This window comes from Rana temporaria, chromosome 9 (assembly GCF_905171775.1).
Source record: "Rana temporaria chromosome 9, aRanTem1.1, whole genome shotgun sequence".
Classification (NCBI taxonomy): Eukaryota; Metazoa; Chordata; class Amphibia; order Anura; family Ranidae; genus Rana; species Rana temporaria.
In genome coordinates, this window is record NC_053497.1 from 124,825,337 (window position 1) to 124,844,789 (window position 19,453).

Consider the following 19,453-nt stretch of genomic DNA (forward strand, 5'->3'; position numbering starts at 1 on the left):
GATCAAGAAGCAGCAAAAGTTTTAGAAGTCTGCCTGTGGGAGTCATGCTTGTAACTGTCAGCCTTGCAATGCCTCATGGGACTTGTAGTTTTGCAACAGCTGGAGGGCCGCCAGTTTGAGACCCCTGTCTTAGATCTACAGAATAAATAGCACAGATGCAGGGCAATTCTTGCACAGCAGGTTTCCGGTTACAACTTCCTCTCCAACAAAGAGAACAGTGAGCAGCATAGTAATGACCTCACCAAAGAACATTCCAAACCTGGTGAGACTAGACATCAGAGGCAGCAGTGCCTTAGGTTCCGCACTGCTCCCCATATAGAGTTTTGAGGCTGACGGCACAGGAGAGCCTACCCAGACATACAAGGGAGTACACAGCGTCATGTCACAACTGAGTATAGAAAAGAAGAGGAGCCTCTATTTGTAGCAATATGGTTACATTTAATGAATGTACAACATTTAGCAACTTATTGCTACACTTAGAGGCGCCTCTCTTCTCTTTTATACCCTGTAAAAAAAATGCTTTGATATACAAATGCTTTGGATTACAAGCATGTTTCTGGAACAAATTATGCTCGCAGACCAAGGTTTTACTGTATACAAAAAACAAAAAAATGCAGCACTGTGTGATACTGAACCTTACAAATGCATAGATAGTGCCATAAATAATGAAAATCAATAGTGCTAAAAAATGTAACTATGAACACAAAAAAAAAAAAAAAAAAATTGTGTAACAAACAAGCTCACAGTGAAAGAAATTTTATATTATTCCTTAATATCAGGAAGTCCAAAAAAATAGATTTTTCTCCCAATTTTCATCAATCACTTAAGTTTGGTCCACATAAGCTGTTGAACCACTCCTGAGCTCTGAGTAAAACTGGCTCGGCAGGATTCCACAGGAAAATCCAGAGAGGTTGTTCTCAATTTTAAAACAGGAAAGAGGCTTGATAGTGCATTATCGCTAGTTTAAAAAATGTATGCACATTTAGCCCAGGTTCACAATGCTACTTTGAAATCGCGCTACTTCACTTGAAGTAGCGCAATTTCAAAGTAACAAGGTCAGCGCGATTTCAGGTGCTACTTGATGGACATCTGTGTGGCTTAATGTACAGATGTCTATTGAAGTCGCACCTGAAATCTGCAAAAGTAGTGCAGGAACTAAAATCCCCAAAATCGGTGTCGCACCAATTGAAACGGCGCCATTGTCTCCAATAGGCTGCGACTTGTCATGTGATTTGATCTCTCAAATCGCATGACAAATCGCTCCAATGTGAACCAAGGCCTAGGGCTCTTTCACACGGGCGGCCCGTTCAGGTCCTCCTGCCAGTTTTTTAGGTGGACCTGAACCGGCGCTCCGTGCTCCTCTATGGAGCCGCGGATGTCAGCGGTGACATGCCAGCTGACATCCGACCCGCTCCGATCCGCCAAAGTGTGACGGAGGAAAAACCTACTTTCCCATCTGTCTGGCGGATCGAATTGGATGAACATGGACAGACGGTCCGTGTTCATCCGATCCCCCCATAAGGGAGAGCGGAGAAAAGACAGGGCGGTCCCTGCACAGTGTGCGGGGACCGCCCTGTCATGCGCCGGCTCAGCGGGGATCAACGGAGTGATCCCCGCTGAGCAAGCGGAGGTTCACGGGGTGGATATTTACTGATCCGCCCCGTGTGAAAGGGGCCTTAGGGTGGGTCACATACCCCTACACCCACCAGTGCTGAATATGTCACTTCACGTCTCCTGGTGAGTAAAGGGAAGGCAAGTATAAGCAGCTTCAGGGCTCAGATTAAAGTGACCCTGATGCTTTGCCCTGCACTTGCAAAACGCAAGTTCATTTTAACTGGAAAAAATCTGTAATTCTGTCCAGCGAGACTGGTGATGCAGGTGTCCCTGCCAGACAGTAAAGCCAGGTCACTCACCTAATTTTTCTCCAGTATGAATAATGAGCTCCTTACACTTTGCACCCTGCTGCCTCTTGTTTTAGCAAACTACAACTGTTAGGCCCTGTACACACGGGCAAGAATCTCGTCAGGAAAAACCCTGACGAGATTCTTGGCAAGAATCTCTTGCCGCCCGAGTGTACACACTGACCTTTCAAAAGAACCGCGGTTCTCTTGAAAGGCAAGAACGCGGTGACGTCATCGCGTACGACGTGCATGCGCTTGTCACATTCGATGCCGTCGCCTCCATCTTGCTTCACCCTACCTATGCCGTGGAAGTCATTTCGAGCATGCGCGGGTTTCCACGGCGACAGGTAAGTATACACACTCTCGGGTGTCTCGTCGGGAAACAGGCCGACAAGAATCTCGATGAGAAAAAAGAGAGCAGGTTCTCTTTTTTTCTCGTCGAGATTTGGGCCAGATTTCCAGATGAGAAACCTGAAAGCCTCGTACACACGCTCGGTTTTCTCGGCAAGAAGCAGTTTTCTTGCTGTTTTTTGCCAAGAAAACCGGTCAAGTGTACGAGGCTTTAGATCAAGTTCAGCAGTGCATATAACTAGCAGAAATCCAACGCAAAGCAAATTTCTGTACTTATACTAGCTGCATGTAATGAGGGGGGAACGGAGTGTTTGATGATGGCTGCAGAGCGGTGGTGTACCCTTGCTGTCTATTCTGGGGTGCATACCCCCTGGGGTTCTTTAGGCTAAGCAAGGTCACTAACCCTTGCGTGTGGGGTACTCCCCAATGCCCGGGACCAGGTTGGAGTCAAACATTAAAGTGGATGTAAACCCTTCTATAGTTTTGACCCAAGGGAGCTGCCATCTTGACCACTGTTTAATCCTTACTGTAACTACCATGATGCTGCACACGTGATCAGTTATGACAACAGCCATTGGATGTTTTGACAGGTTTTTGTAAAGATACACTTGAAATGGAACATATATTTTACCTTGCTTGATTTCTTTGTGTCTTAATAGGCAGAACTTGGAAAGACGAAGAAAATGTGCTACTCTTTACCAGGATCGGACTTTACCTATGGGCAGAATAGTTTTCTGAAAGAAGGAGGTGTGGCTGCAGGTATGTCAGTGTGATTTTGCGCCTAACAAATATAATGCAATTACAAACTGTTTTCATCATCAATCACTTCAGTTCCTGCAGCTGTATATCATTTGTGGGCAAGAGCAATTTTCAAATTTTCGCTATAGGCCTGTCAACAAAAACTTTATTATCACTTATTACCGTATTTATCAGCGTATACCGCGCACTTTTTTCCCCTTAAAATCAGGAGAAAATTGTGGGTGCGCGATATACGCCGATACCCCGCCAATCCCCATTGTCTTTAACATCTCTGAGCCGAGCCGAGTGTACTGTGCACTCGGCTAGGCTCGACTCTGCCCGCAGCCACGCGACAGGAGCCAAGGGGGCAGGAAATCCGGCTCTGCACAGCGCGCCAAATTCGAACACACAACGCTGCAACCCCTCAACGAACCCCGCCACAGATGGACACCCACAAGGCTCGACGGACCCCGCGCAAGGCCGCAGACGGACGCCGGACAAGGCCGCAGATGGACGCTGGGCAAGACATCCAAAATGTACGTTTTTTCCCTAAACTTCCCTCCTCAGCTTGGGGTGCGCGCTATACGCCGGCACGCGGTATATGCCGATAAATACGGTATATCAAAAGTAATACAGTCCGTCCAGAAAGTATTCACAGCGATTGATTTTTTCCACATTTTGTTATGTTACAGACTTATTCCAAAATTGATTAAATTCATTATTCCCCTCAAGCTTCTACAAGCAATACCCCATAATGACAACATAAAAAAAGTTTGTTTGAAATCTTTGCAAATTTATAAAAAAAAAAAAATGAAAAAAAAAAAAACATGTACATAAGTATTCACAGCCTTTTAGTCAATACTTTGTTGAAGCACCTTTGGCACCAATTACAGCCTCAAGTCTTTTTGAGTATGATGCTACAAGGTTGGCGCACCTATTTTTTGTCCGCTTTTTCTCCCATTCTTCTTTGCAGGACTTCTCAAGCTCCATCGGGTTGGATGGGGAGTGTCGGCCATTTTCAGATCTCTCCAGAGATTTTCAGTCGGTTCAAGTCTGGGCTCTGGCTGTGCCACTCAAGGACATTCACAGAGTTGTCCCGTAGGCACTCCTTTGTTGTCTGTGTGCTTAGGGTCGTTGTTTTGTGGGAAGATGAACCTTCGCCACAGTCTGGGGTTCAGAGCACTCTGGAGCAGGTTTTCATAAAGGATGTCTCTGTACATTGCTGCATTCATCTTTCCCTTGATCCTGACTAGTCTCCCAGTTCCTTCCGCTAATAAACATCCCCACAGTATGATGCTGCTGCTACCACCACCATGCTTCACTGTAGAGATGGTATTTCTCCAGGCGATGAGTGGTGCCTGGTTTTCTCCAGACGTGGTGGTTGCCTTTCAGGCCAAAGAGTTCAATCTCTGTTTCATCAGAGCAGAGAATTTAAATTTTCACGGTCTGAGAGTCCTTCAGGTGCCTTTTGGCAGCTCCAGACAGGCTGTCATGTTCCTTTTACTGAGAAGTGGCTTCTGTCTTGGTGGAGTGCTGCAGAGATGGTTGTTCTTCTGGAAGGTTCTCCTCTCTCTACAGAGAAATACTGGAGCTCTGTCAGTGGTTTCTGGTCACCTTCCCAACTAAGGCCCTTATCCCCCGATCGCTCAGTTTGGCCGGGCGGCCCACTCTAGGAAGAGTCCTGGTGGTTCCAAACTTCTTGCATTTACAGATGATGAAGGCCACTGTTGGGACCTTCAATGCTGCAGATATTTTTCTGTACTCTTCCCCAAATCTGTGTGATACAATCCTGTCTTGAAGGTCTACAGACAATTCCTTGGAATTCATGGCCTGGTTTGTGCTCTGACATCCACTTAAGACCCAGACCAAAATGCAGGTAAAGGACCAGGCCTCTTTTTGCGATTCGGCACTGCGTCGCTTTAACTGGCAATTGCGCGGTCGTGCAATTTTCCCCACAAATAGAGCTTTATTTTGGTGGTATTTGATCACCTCTGCGGTTTTTATTTTTTGCGCTATAAACAAAAATAGAGCGACAATTTTGAAAAAAAATTCAATATTTTTTACTTGCTATAATAAATATCCCCCAAAAATATATAAAAAAACAATTTTTTTCCTCAGTTTAGGCGGATACGTATTCTTCTACCTATTTTTGGTAAAAAAAATCGCAATAAGCGTTTATCGATTGGTTTGCTCAAAATTTATAGCGTTTACAAAATAGGGGATAGTTTTATTGCATTTTTATTAAGAATTTTTTTTTTACTAATAATGGCGGCGATCGGCGATTTATTTCGTGACTGCGACATTATGACGGACACATCGGACAATTTTGACACATTTTTGGGACCATTGTCATTTTCACAGCAAAAAATGCATTAAAAATGCATTGTTTACTGTGAAAATGGCAATTGCAGTTTGGCAGTTAACCACAAGGGGGCGCTGAAGGGGTTAAGTGTGACCTCATCTGTGTTTCTAACTGTAGGGGGGTGTGGCTGTAGGTCTGACGTCATTGATTGTGGTTCCCTATATTAGGGAACACACGATCGATGACGGCGCCACAGTGAAGAACGGGGAAGCTGTGTTTACACACAGCTCTCCCTGTTCTTCAGCTCCGGGGACCGATCGCGGGACTCCAGCGGCAATCGGGTCCGCGAGTCCCGCGGTCACAGAGCTTCGGACCGGGTCGCGGCAGCGCGCCCGCGACCCACGGCTGGGCATTTAACAATCACGTACAGGTACGTGATTGTGCCCAGCCGTGCCATTCTGCCGACGTATATCAGCGTTAGGCGGTCCTTAAGTGGTTAACTGTGGGACCTTATATAGACAGGTGTGTGCCTTTCCAAATCCTGTCCAATCAACTGAATTTGTCACAGGTAGACTCCAATTAGGTAGTAGAAACATCTCAAGGATGATCAGTGGAAACAGGATGTGCCTGAGCTCAATTTTGAGTGTCATGGCAAAAGCTGTGAATACTTATGTACATGAGATTTTTTTTTTGTTTTAAAATTTTTAATACATTTGCAAAGATTTCAAACAAGCTTCTTTCACGTTGTCAGTGTGGGGTATTGTTTGTAGAATTATGAGGAAAATAATGAATTTATTCCATTTGGGAATACGGCTGTAACATAACAAAATGTGGAAAAAGTGAAGCACTGTGAATACTTGCCAGATGCACTGTATATACTGTATATTGTTTTTTTTTCAGGATAAATTAGGCTTTTTATGTGGCAATTTGTTTTCTATTTTCTACACAATCTGCAAGCAAAATAAAAAGCAATAAAATAAAAATATGCTTTTTGAATTTGACCAGTGATAGTTTTTAAATAACTAGAGTTACTGTAGATAAAAAGTTAGTTCTATAATTTGTTCCATTTATAAAAACACAAAAATTCAGCTTGTGGAGCTAAGCATAGAAAAGTTATTTTCATTATTTTGTCACAGAAATTAACAAGAAAGACAAATGCAAAAAAAGTTGCATCGAACTAAACTTTTTCTGCAATGCAGACATTTTGTAGCTTATCCAAGATTCATCAGTTCTTTTACAAACTTTTTATTAATTCTGGGTAAATAAGTATGTACATATGTCTTCATAACAGATGAGGTGATACCAAATGTACTGTTAACCACTTAAAGGGGTTGTAAACTTTCATGTATTTTTCACCTTAATGCATCCTAAGCATTAAGGTGAAAAAACATCCATTACTTACCGACCCCCCCGAGCCTCCGTTTACTTACCTGAGCCCTCGAAAGTCCCACGTCGAGAACGTGCTTGCTTCTTGTCTCTTCTCGGCACGCTCTTCATTGGATAGATTGATAGCAGCGCAGCCATTGGCCATGGGTTTTAGCTAAATATTTCAGGAAAGTACTTGCTGTTTTTATTGGCGTATAACACTCACCTTTTTACCCTGAAAATAGAGGGTAAACTGTGCCTGCGTGTTATACGCAGGGGGCTGTGGAAAGTTTTTTTCCTGAAACTTCCCTCTTAAAGTTAGGGTGCGTGTTATACGCCGATAAATACGGTATTTGAGTAAATGGTATACTCAAACCCTGAGTTTGTGAGCTCTGGGACAAGTCCACCATATGTGTGGCATAGTACCCAATTGGGTGCATACTCTAAAGCAGTGGTCTCCAAACTGTGGCCCGGGGGCCAGATGCGGCCCTTTGCTTGCATTTATCTGGCCCTTGGGGCACCATTTCATCCAATGGGGCCCAATTTCTACCATTGGCACCAACAATGGGGCACGATGACACCAATGATGGAGCCCAATTCTTTCCTATGATGCCAATGATGGAGCTCTATTCCTCCCAATTACATCAACAAAGGGGCACAATTGCTTCCACTGACACCAAAAAAAGGGCATTGTTTTTTTCCCACTGACATCAGGACCTGTTCTATGCCAAGTGATCACAGTCCGGCCCCCCTAATGTCTGAAGGACCGTAAACTGGCCCTTTGTTTCAAAAGTTTGGAGACCCCTGCTCTAAAGCAATTAAGAGGATAGGACAGTTTAGTTTTAAATAGATGAGCTGGAGTGTAGTACTAGCATACAAGCACTGGTTCCAGTACATAAATGAAAATGATAGGTGAAAAAGGGAAACAAATGTAAATACCTAATGATATTATCATTTGGCATTTAGGAATGAATGCCGAAACCTACTTGACCCTTCTTAAGTAGGAGTCCTAGAAAATCATTCATGAGGTTAGAATTTAAGTTACAAGTTCGATATCGAAATTATAAGGGTTATTGGATGAAAATTAGAACAAGTATTGGGGATTTTGTTATCATAACAATGCTGGCCATAAGAATATGAGCATTACATTTTCCCCCCTTTCTTGAAATATTGAAAGAATTGTGTAATATTGGGTTCTAGTAGGTCAGGGAGCTTCCTATAGAACAAGGTAGAAAAGCAATTTGGACCTGGTGTTTACCTGTTTTAGGTTTGTAATCTCTAGATTAACTTCCTCCTCAGTGCTATTGCTCTCCTAAGTATCCTGACAGGAGTTCGGGAGAGAAGGTAAATACATTTTAATCTAGAAAGGAAGAAATATGCTCATTGGTTAGGGGTCACAGTAAAACTTGGAGGGATGAGATGGAAATTAATCTAGAACTTAATGGGGAAATTCCTTCCTTGTAGATGAAAGAAGTAGAACAAGTATAGATAATTAAAGCGGATCTCCACCCTAAAGTGAAGTCGCGCTGATCGGCACCCTCCCCTCCTCCGGTGTCACTTTTGACACCTTTCAGGGGGGAGGGGGGTGCAGATACCTGTCTAAAGACAGGTATTTGCACCCACTTTCGGCCACACGTCACGGGCAAAAGACGGGTTTTTCCTGACATCCCGTCCGTCCCCCGTTGTGTGCTGGGAACACTCGGCTCCCAGCACACAGCGTGTGAGCCAATCGGCGGGCGCAGCGCGACTCGCGCATGCGTCGTAGGGAATCGGGCAGTGAAGCCGGAGCGCTTCACTTCCTGGTTCCCTCACCGTGGATGGAGGGGGGAGCAGCAGGGTGACGAGCGACAGGTAAGAGTCCTAATATTAAAAGTCAGCAGCTGCGGTATTTGTAGCTGCTGGCTTTTAATATTTTTTATGAGCGCACATCCGCTTTAAAGAAGAAAATGGGAGAAAAAATAAAAATGCTGGATGGGAAGTGGGAAACGACAGGAAGATACAACCTTTTATGGAAAAAAAGGTGCTTAAAAATAACCAAAAATAAAAGCAACAAATAATAAAATAAGCAGCAACTCTACTGTGTGATATCAGCACATAATTAGACATTTATATAAAACAGAGTCATGCTAAACCCCAAAAAACATCGAACTGCACAAAAATATAAAATTGCAATATAGATGGAGGGTCCCCATCCAGTGAAAAAACTGATTATCATTTGGGCTCGCAGATATTGATTCACATGTGGATTTAAATCAAGGTGACACAGTCAATAAACAGTCCCCTGTGTGACTGACCACCAAAGACACCGCCACCTCAAATGTCGAAAAAAATGCCTGCTTACCAGCAGTACTGGACCTCTTTGTTATAAAAAGGCCAGTAACACTTTTGGCAGATTACCACGCCAGGGCCTTTAATGAAGTTCCTGCAGACTCTCAGAGGGCCTTTAAAAGAATCCTCCTAATAGGGGGTCCGTGATGTTAGGCTCAAAGATAAGAAATGCTCCACATAGTGTAAAATTCAATGCAATTTATTATAAAAGAAGTACACTCATATTGTTGTAGTTAAAAACATGCATGCATACAGGGCTCAAGTCCTGCGGGAACGCGTGGGAACGGAGTTCCTGCACTTTTTTCACAGCAGGAACTCGGTTCCCTTTGCAGGACTAGAGCAGCCGAGCCGCCCGAGCCAATCCTTCACTAAGTGGCGATGCCCAGCTCAAATCACTGTCAGGGGCAGGCCAACCTTAGAAATCCTTTATGTTACTGGCCGCTTCCTGTATATGGATTCATCGGGTAGTGTGCGGGTATTCTCTCACTTCCTCGATGCCGCAATGTCTCCTGGGAGCTTTTGTCATTGTTCCCAGGAGACATTGCGGAGGTCTGCCGCGAGTTATCGCGGGATTTAGAAAGAACTTGCTTCTTTCTAAATCCCGCGATAACTCACGGCAGACCTCCGCAATGTCTCCTGGGAACAATGACAAAAGCTCCCAGGAGACATTGTGGCATCGAGGAAGTGACGGAATACTTACACACTACTCGATGAATCCATATACAGGAAGCGGGCAGTAACATAAAGGATTACTAAGGTACAGTGGATCGGAAAAAAAAACATGCGGTTTAGTAATTATGCATATGAGCGTATCATTTTTTTTTTTTTGTTGGGGGAGTGGATCTTGGGTGGGAGTTCCCACACTTTTTTCCCCAGGACTTGACCCCTGCATGCATAGATGTCGCCGGCCAGCATATACACAAGCACGCCCGCGCTTTCCTAGATAGGGCTCTGAAGGCCACTTAAAACATTCCTATGACGTGAACAACAATACTGGTATGCTAAATTGATATCCGATGTGAACTACATGTACTTTTAATGTCTGGTTGTACAAATTTGTGACATCTCAATAAACCTTTGCCTGATTTAAAAAAAAGAATTGGTAAGCTGCAATATAATAAATGTTTGCTTTAGGATATAATATTGCTTTAACTAGTAAAGGACATTAAAAAAATGCCTCATTCTGCATTGGAAGACATGACTGGCTTGAAATGTTTGTCTTTAATCCATTCTGTTTTGTTTTTCTTTTTTGTCTGTAATCAGCAATAGGCCACTGGCAGACAGTGGAAGCCAAAGCCCGGCACAGAAAATTAGAAAGTAACTTTGTAGCCCTCAATCGCGAGGCTGTAAAATCTGGTCTAGTGACATCAGCAGAACATCAAACTTTCCGCAACACTCACAACATCTGGCTCCCTGTAAATGAAGGTCGGGTCAAAGATCACAACCTCCGCTTACCTCCCGGCATGACCTTTGGTATCTCAACCAGGTATGTACTGGGGTGGAACGCAAACTTTTTGGAAAAAAAACCAGCTCCTCTATTTTATTTCATTTTTTTAAGCTTTCACAGCCGTAGTAGAAAAGCCTGTCATGCCAGGATTCAGTGGAGAAGGACCCTTGTCCGATATGTCTGCTATTGAGTCAGGCCTCGTACGCACGGTCGTTTTCCTCGACAGAATCCATCAAGAAACTTGGTGGCAGAGCTTTTTTGCTGAGGAAAACGGTCGTGTGTATGTTTTTCATCAAGAAAACTGTCGAGGAACTCGACGAGAACAAAAGGGAACAAGTTCTCTTTTTCCTCGACGAGAGTCTCAATTTCCTTGTCGTGTTCCTCGTCGGGCTGGTTTTCGACGAGAAACACGTTCGTGTGTATGCTAAGAAACCCGCGCATGCTCAGAAGAAACTATGAGACGGGAGCGTACCTTCGGTAAAAGTAGGGTTTGTAATGGAGATAACACATTCGTCACGCTGTAACAGTATGAAAAGTGCGAATCGTCTCTTACCAAACTTTTACTTAACACGCAGTAACATGAGATTAGCAAAAGGGTTGTGCCAGTGGAATTGAACTTCCCCTGCCGTTGTATGTGTTGTATATCACCGCATTTGAGAACGAGGAGATTTTGTCTTGACAGTGTGTACGCAAAGAAAGCTTGTCAAGTTTCTCCACAAGCCTGACAAGGAACTCGTCGAGGAAAACGATGTTTCATTTACCACGAGTTCCTCGGGTCGTGTGTACGAGGCCTCAGAGCTAGAGTTTTCCAACCTGGAACATGAGCTTTGCTTATTGCAAAGCTATAGGTCTGACTCAGCAGGGGGTGTGTTGGTCTTCTTCAGAGAGACCATAGCATGTTGGCAGGTAATAGGCTTTTCTGCTCAGGTTGTAGCTTCATTCTCAAGAAAACAAGCTGTAAAACTTTGCGCAACTTTAGTTTTAACATAAATTTATTATATTAATCTAATTTAAACTACAGCTGAAATTAAGTGTAAATGTGTATACCAATGCATTAGTAGTCCACTGATTCCTTTAATTGTTGTTTGGTACTGCTCTTTAATAAACAGGGTGAAATAATGTTGTGAAGAAAATATATACATAAATGTGAATCGATGTGAAATAAGGCAATTTGTTTAGTTTTAGATACAGCGAGGAGGATATAGAACGTTTGCTATCTGTGTCCCCGATGGAAAGATTTACTCTTTGTACAGTGTGTTGAAAAAGTATTCATACCCCTTGAAATTTTCCACATTTTGTCACGTTACAACCAAAAACGTAAATACATTTTTTTTTTGCACATAATTGTGAAGTGGAAGGAAAATAATACATGATTTTCAGCATTTTTACAAATAAATATCTGAAAAGTGTGGCGTGCATTTGTATTCAGCCCCCCTGAAGTATTCAGTAAATACTTTGTAGAATCACCTTTCCTTGCAATTACAGCTGCAAGTCTTTTTGGGGACATTTGTCTCGACTTTTGACTTTTGTCTCTACCAGCTTTGCACATATAGAGAGTGAAATGTCTGCCCATTCTTCCTTGCATAATAGTTCAAGCTCTGTCAGATTGGATGCAGAGCGTCTTTGAACAGCAATTTTCAAATCTTGCCCCCAGATTCTCAATTGGATTAAGGTCTGGACATTGACTGGACCATTCTAACACATGAATATGCTTTGATTCAAACCATTCCATTGTATGTTTAGGGTTGTTGTTCTGCTGGAAGGTAAACCTCTGCCCCAGTCTCAAGTCTTTTGCAGACCAACAGGTTTTCTTCTAAGATTGCCCTGTATATGGCTCCATCCATCTTCCCATCAACTCTGACCAGCTTCCCTGTCCCTGCTGAAGAAAAACATCCCACAACATGATGCTTCCACCACCATGTTTCACGGTGGGGATGGTGTGTTCAGGGTGATGTGCTGTGGTAGTTTTCCACCACACATAGCATTTTTCTTTTAGGCCAAAAAGTTACATTTTGGTCTCATCTGACCAGAGCACCTTCTTCCACATGTTTGCTGTGTCCCGCACATGGCTTCTTGCAAACTGCAAATGTGACTTCTTATGGCATTCTCTTAACAATGGCTTTCTTCTTGCCACTCTTCCATAAAGAACAGATTTGTGGAGTGCATGACTAATAGTTGTCCTGTGGACAGATTCTCCCACCTGAGCTGTGGATCTCTGAAGTTCCTCCAGAGTTACCATGGGTCTCTTGGCTGCTTCTCTATATAATGTTATCCTTGCCCGCAGTGTTGCCAACCGCTAGTATTTTTACTGACAGCCAGTAAAAAAACTGAACTTTTCTCCTGCCAGTAAATGGCAGTGACAGGAAAAGGTTGCCCAAAAAAAATATAGCTGTGATGCTCGGCACAGAAATGCGCATGCGTAGCTCCGGTTTGGAGCTGGCAGAGACCATCCAAGTGCCTACTACAGTGTGTTTGGGTGGGTCTGGTGGAGGCAGTGCCTGTGCATGTCGTGTGATGTTATGGTGCAAGGGAGCCTAGCCAAGCAGCCAGAGCCTTATGTGTGGGTCTGCGGGATGGAAACAAGGCAAGCCGGGAGCTGGACTGTCAGTGCTGTTTGAATTGGAGTGGACTGAAGCGACCACCTGGCATGAAGAAACTGTCAATTTGATTTTAGGAGGGGATGCGTTGTGTCGCTGAGGTGTCATCATCCTCTGTGCGTATGTATGTATGCGTATGCTGTGTTTGTGTGTGTGCCTTCCCATTTTTTTCCCGAGACTGTGTGCTTTATATAAAGTCCCAATTGTCCCCCTATCCCCTTCCCTTTTCCCTCCCTTTAATCCCCTATTTCCTGACGCATTCATGGCAGCACACACTGGGTTGTGACTCCGCCCCCACAACCTGACAGGATTGGTTAGCTATAAATTTGAAGGGGAGACACCCGGCATTATTCTCTTTTTTTTATCCTCACCTGACACAGACGCCCTCTTGATTATACCTCACGGGGCCAGGCGAGGCCAGGCGGCCACTTCCCGCACCATCGCCTCTTGGCTAGTCAAGGCTATTGAAAAGGCGTATTCCACTCAACAGCTGGAGATCCCGGAAGGCGTCAGGGCACACTCAACCAGGGCAGTGGCAACCTCCTGGGCAGCATATTGTGGTGTTTCTTCGGAAACTATCTGCAGAACAGCAACCTGGTCTTCCAGGCATACCTTTATCTCCCACTACAGGGTGGACGCCGCTCTCTTGGCTACAGCCGAATTTGGCAGATCTGTCATCAGGGCCAATTCTTCTGCTCTCTAGGGAATAAAGTAATTTTTGCATTGAACCCTCCCGACTGGCGAGTTATTTCCCAGTGTGTGCTGCCATGAATGCGTCAGGAAAACGGAAAATTGTATACTCACCTTTCCGTAATTTTCCTTTCCTGACGCATCTTCATGGCAGCATACAGCTGCCCACCCTACTGTTCAATGATGATATTTACGGAGAATAATGCCGGGTGTCTCCCCTTCAAATTTATAGCTAACCAATCCTGTCAGGTTGTGGGGGCGGAGTCACAACCCAGTGTGTGCTGCCATGAAGATGTGTCAGGAAAGGAAAATTACGGAAAGGTGAGTATACAATTTTCCGTTTTTTTTGCCTTCCCATTTTAATTTCATGCCCTCCTGAGTTCTGTCCCTGAGCTACTTACTTACTATATTCAAAATAAAATATGCCTTAATATCTACCTTAAATCACATCGCTAATTGCATATTATACTAGTTTGTAGCCTAAATACTGAAATTTGCACTTAAAACTGTAATTTTGTAACTTTTGGAAATGCCAGTTGAAACTTGGCTGTGCCAGTGAATATTGGGTGCCGTGTCAGTAAATTTAAACCTGGTAGGTTGGTAACACTGCTTGACCGGCCTGTCAGTTTAGGTGGACGGCCATGTCTTGGTAGGTTTGCATTTGTGCCATACTCTTTCCATTATTGGATGATGGATTGAACAGTGCTCCGTGAGATGTTCAAAGCTTGGAAATTTGTTTTTTATAACCTAACCCTGCTTTAAACGTCTCCCCAACTTTATCCCTGACCTGTCTGGTGTGTTCCTTGGCCTTCATGAACCTGTTTGTTTACTAAGATTCTCTAAAAAAAACTCTGAGGGCTTCACAGAACAGCTGTATTTATACTGAGATTAAATTACACACAGGTGGACTCTATTTACTAATTAGGTGACTTCTGAAGGCAATTGGTTCCACTAGATTTTTGTTAGAGGTATCACAATTATGTGCCACTTTGTGTAGGTCTATCACATAAAATCTCAGTAAATACATTTACATTTTTGGTTGTAACATGAAAAAATGTGGAAACTTTCAAGGGGTATGAATACTTTTTCAAGGCACTGTATTTGCCCTCATGTCAGAAAGACAGCAAGTGAAGGGGAACTTCAAAATTGTACAGAAACTGGAGGTGAAGGAAATTTTCCAGTGGAGACACTTTTTTCTATGATAGCTACCTGAACCGAGCTATACATGTTTACATTTCTCTCATTTAGGCCCACAGGATGAATAAGGCCCCTTTCACACTGGGGCGGGAGGTGCGGTGGCGGTAAAGCGCTGATATTTTTAGCGGCACTTTACCGTCGAAATTGCGACGGTATTTGATCGCTAGCAGTGCGGTTTTACCCCCCGCTAGCGGCCGAAAAAGGATTAATACCGCCGGAGCATTGCCAGCGGTATAGCCGTGGTTTCCCATTGCTTTCAATGCGAAGAAGCAGTGGAAAAGTGGTAAACACACCGCTCCTAGGCTAGCATTTATGTGAATTAACAAATCTAACAAATCCAAACAAATGTGTGCATGTCTCTTCTGCTCACAGGGTATCATAGAACTCTAGTTCTACTTTACGTTTTTTTTTTTTTCGTTCAGCCCGCTGGCTTTTAAAGTTATAGGCAGGAAATTCATCTTTCTCAGTGTGAATCCTGTTTAGCTTTTTCTGTCTTATCCGAGATTGGCAATGCTTCAAAGTTAATACACCCTTATGTGTTTTTTACCTTCCCGCTGCTCCTAATACATCTGATTCAAATGTGGCCTCTTAAAAGCTTTCTGGTGCCCAGAAAAACTCCCCTCAGGGTCCAGTTCTGAAAAGTGCTTTCCAGCCATGTTGTTCAAATTATGTACTCTCAGCAACTTTTATATCGGCTTGTTTTCATCAACTTGTTGGGTCACACTGGCCCAGACATCTCCCATTAACACCTTTAGTAATGGCACTTTAGCTAAGAGCACACAGAGGAGGTCTGTTATCATGGAGGGTAGAGAAAGATTGGCCAGGTTGTTTACAGCCCTAAATTGGCCTTATTATCTATTTATTATGATTGGCGCAACACCTATCCAGGTGTGAGCCGTGAGCAGGCAGTCAAAATGTCTTAAAAACCCAAGAAACTACTAAATAGAACAAAATAACAAGACTTTCTTTAACTTTTTTGACCAATGGGAAATGCGTATTTATGACATGTTTAAAGCTGAACTCCAGCATCTAATACACTTTACTTAGTTTGTTTAGGCCAGCTATATCCTTCCCTAACATGTGAGGTCACTGGATGTGCTGTATGAATTGCATGTAGCCAAGTCTAGGTTACAGTTTTGAGCCGAGATCTTCCTGTCTCATACCACACACAAACACAGTAGAGTCTAGCTCACCGGCGCTCAGCCATTCAGAGAAATCAATGTATTCTAGCAATGATTACAAAGCTTCCTGTGATTAGCCAGAGGTTGTGACATCATCAGCTCGCCAATCAGAGAAAGCTTTGTGTTCATTGCTAGAATACATCGCTTTCTCTGAATGGCTGAGCATCAATCAGATAGACTCTATTGGGTTCCGGGTATGAGACAGGAAGGTCTCAGCTCGACCCCAAAACACAGTGCGGTATGCTGTATGTAGGCTCAGCACATCCAGCAGCCTCACATGTTAGGGAGGGACATAGTCCATTTGGGCCAGCTTAGCCCAAACTATGGAAAGTGTAACAAAAGCTAGGGTTCAGCTTTAAAGCAGAGGTCCACTGGAATTTTTTTTTTTTTTTAAAAGCCAGCAGCTACAAATATTGCAGCTGCTGGCTTTTAATAAATGGACACTTACCTGTTCAGCGTGCCCGCAATGTCGGCAGCCGAGGCCGAGCAATCGCTCGTCTCTCGGCTGCCCCCGCCGCCATCCTCGGTGAGGGAATCAGGTAATGAAGCATTGCGGCTTCAGTGCACGGTGACCCTACTGCGCATGCGCGAGTTGCGCTGTAATGGATTCGATCCTGTCCAATACCAGAATCTATCTCCTATTCTGCCTCTGACTCTAATCCAATGTAATGTGAGTGCATGCATGCAGAAGTAGATCAAACTCTTCCTCAAATCTGGTTTATTTAGGTTATTGCAGCCCTTATATAGGCAAAGTGACATAAGCAAGCGTCATCACATATGTGTGTGTATTATTATTATAATTATTTAGGTACTTATATAGCGCCGTCAATTTATGCAGCACTTTACATATACATTGTACATTCACATCTGTCCCTACCCTCAAGGAGCTTACAATCTAAGGTCCCTAACTCACATTCATGTACTAGGGCCAATTCAGAACAGAAGCCAATTAACCTACCAGCATTTCTTTGGAGTGTGGGAGGAAACCGGAGTACCCGGAGGAAACCCACGCAGGCACAGGGAGAACATGCAAACTCCAGGCAGGTAGTGTTGTGGTTGGGATTCGAACCAGCGACCCTTTTTACTGCTAGGCGAGAGTGCTACTCACTACACCTCTGTATGTGATTGGTTCATCTATATATGGTAATTTTCCTGTCGAAGTCTGTCTCCACGAGGCAAGGCACATTCCAGGATATAGGGGCCATCTTGTGGTCCACGGTGGGAGGGGGGAGAAGCAGGAGAGAGGAGATAGAACATCTGCTTCTCATCTTTTGAGTAAGGAATCTACTGGCTTGTTAAGTACATATACATACACACGTACGTACGTACGTACGTACGTATATATATATATATATATATATATATATATATATATCACAACAAGAGGGAAAAATAATAAGATATGAAAGAAAATAATAATAATATGAGGGATGAGAGAGACATAATATAGACTGGTCCTGGATTGCCAGATTTGCCAGATTTGGCTGTCAAATAAAGTAAATAAAGAAAAACGATGTAGGCACTGTCTGGTGGAGTATCATTGTGGCCATTAGCCAGTAAAAGGTAGTCGTTTTCAGTACTTCTGTTTGGGATACAAATAAACAAGTCCTCTATAACCTATGCTGTATAATGTAGATAAGTCGGTTGGTACATACATATAGGGATGAATTTACTAAAGGCAAATAGACTGTGTGCCTTGCAAGTGCAGTGGCTCCAGAACTTAGTAAATCAGCTGAAGCCCTGTTGACTTCCATCATGCAATCAAATGCAAGAAAAAATTCTTTTTTTTTTCCTGCATGTGATTGGGTGTTCTTTGCAAAGTCTCATTTACTAAGGTCTGAAGCAACTGCACTTGCAATGTGCACACTCTGGGCCTGATTTACTATGCTATGTGCGCTGCGCTGGTTCATGCGTTAATTAGTACTCCGGGTGGAGGCTTAATCAGGCGCATGAACCAGCGTAGCAGCCGGCGCATTGAAACTAATATGTAAAGCCGCGCCGAACTCCCTATAGAAGTCTATGGGAGAAATCAAAAGTGTTCATTTTAAAGGCTAATCTGCAAGTTTTGTCCTAAAAAGTGTTTGGGGACCTCAGTCCTGCCCCAGGGAACATGTATCAATGCTTTTTTTATTTTTTAAAACGGCCGTTTTTTCGGGAGCAGTGAAATTAATAATTCTTAAAGTGAAACAATAAAAGTGAAATATTCCTTTAAATTTCGTACCTAGGGGGGGTGTAATGTCAGCATGTGAAATAGCGCATTTTTCCCGCACTTAGAACTCCCCCTGCACAAAGTGACATTCAGAAGGAAAAAAGTCATTTAAAATTTCACACGCGGCTATAATGAATTGTCGGCTCTGACAATTCTAAAGGGATTCATTCATAAAACAAACCAAAAAATGTGTAGGGGTTCCCCCAAATTAAATTACCAGGCCCTTCAGGTCTGGAATGGATATTAAGGGGAACCCCGCCGTAAAAAACAAAAAAAAAAAAAGACGTGCGGTTCCCGGCAAATATCCATTCCAGACCCTTCAGGTCTGGTGTGGATTTTAAGGGGAACTCCACCCCAAATTGAAAAAAAAATGGCGTGGAGTCCCCCTAAAAATCCACACCAGACCCTTATCCGAGCACGTTGACCTGGCCGGCCGCAGAAAAGAGGGGGGGACAGAGTGCGGCCCCCCCCTCTCCTGAACCGCACCAGGCCACATGCCCTCAACATGGGGAGGATGTCCCCATGTTGATGGGGACAAGGGTCTCATCCCCACAACCCTTGCCCGGTGGTTGTGGGGGTATGCGGGCGGGAGGTTTATCAGAATCTGGAAGACCCCTTTAACAAAGGGGACCCCCAGATCCTGACCCCCCCCTGTGTGAAATGGTAATGGGGTACATTGTACCTCTACCATTTCACCCCAAAAAAAATGTCAAAGTGATAAAAATGACAGTAGCCGGTTTTTGACAAATCTTTTAATAAAATCTTCTTTTCTTCTTTCCTTCGGGTTTCTTCCGCTGCTTCTTTCTTCTAGTCCACATCTTGCCCGACGTCTTCTTCTATCTTCTCCGTCCGTCCTTCCGCCTTCTGGTCCCGCATCTTGCCCGTTGTCTTCTCCGTCCGCCTCCTCGTCCGCATCTTGGGTCTTCTGCGGTCTTCTTCTCGGTCCGCCGCCTTCTCGTCCCCTGCGTTTGAATTAGATTTGGCCGCCGTTTTCCCGCTCCTGGGACCCGCCCCCCTCTGACGCCACAAGTAAACTCCTTAGAAGGTCATGTGCGTCAGAGGGGGGCGGGCTCGCAGAGCGTCACACAGCGGGGGAATTCAATTTCAATCGCGCCGCCCGGAGAAGAAGTTCCCGCCGTGTCACACT

At 44.0% G+C, this 19,453-nt stretch overlaps 1 protein-coding gene across 1 annotated transcript in view; it reads left to right on the forward strand.

Moving 5' to 3' along the window:
- The window catches only part of CFAP77 (cilia and flagella associated protein 77), a 230,978-nt gene that overhangs the window by 117,060 nt on the left and 94,465 nt on the right, over positions 1 to 19,453 (forward strand). The window contains exons 2-3 of the mRNA XM_040324419.1: positions 2,912 to 3,011; positions 10,249 to 10,471. Of these exons, the coding sequence (XP_040180353.1) occupies positions 2,912 to 3,011; positions 10,249 to 10,471 (323 nt within the window). The remainder of the gene's footprint in view (positions 1 to 2,911; positions 3,012 to 10,248; positions 10,472 to 19,453) is intronic.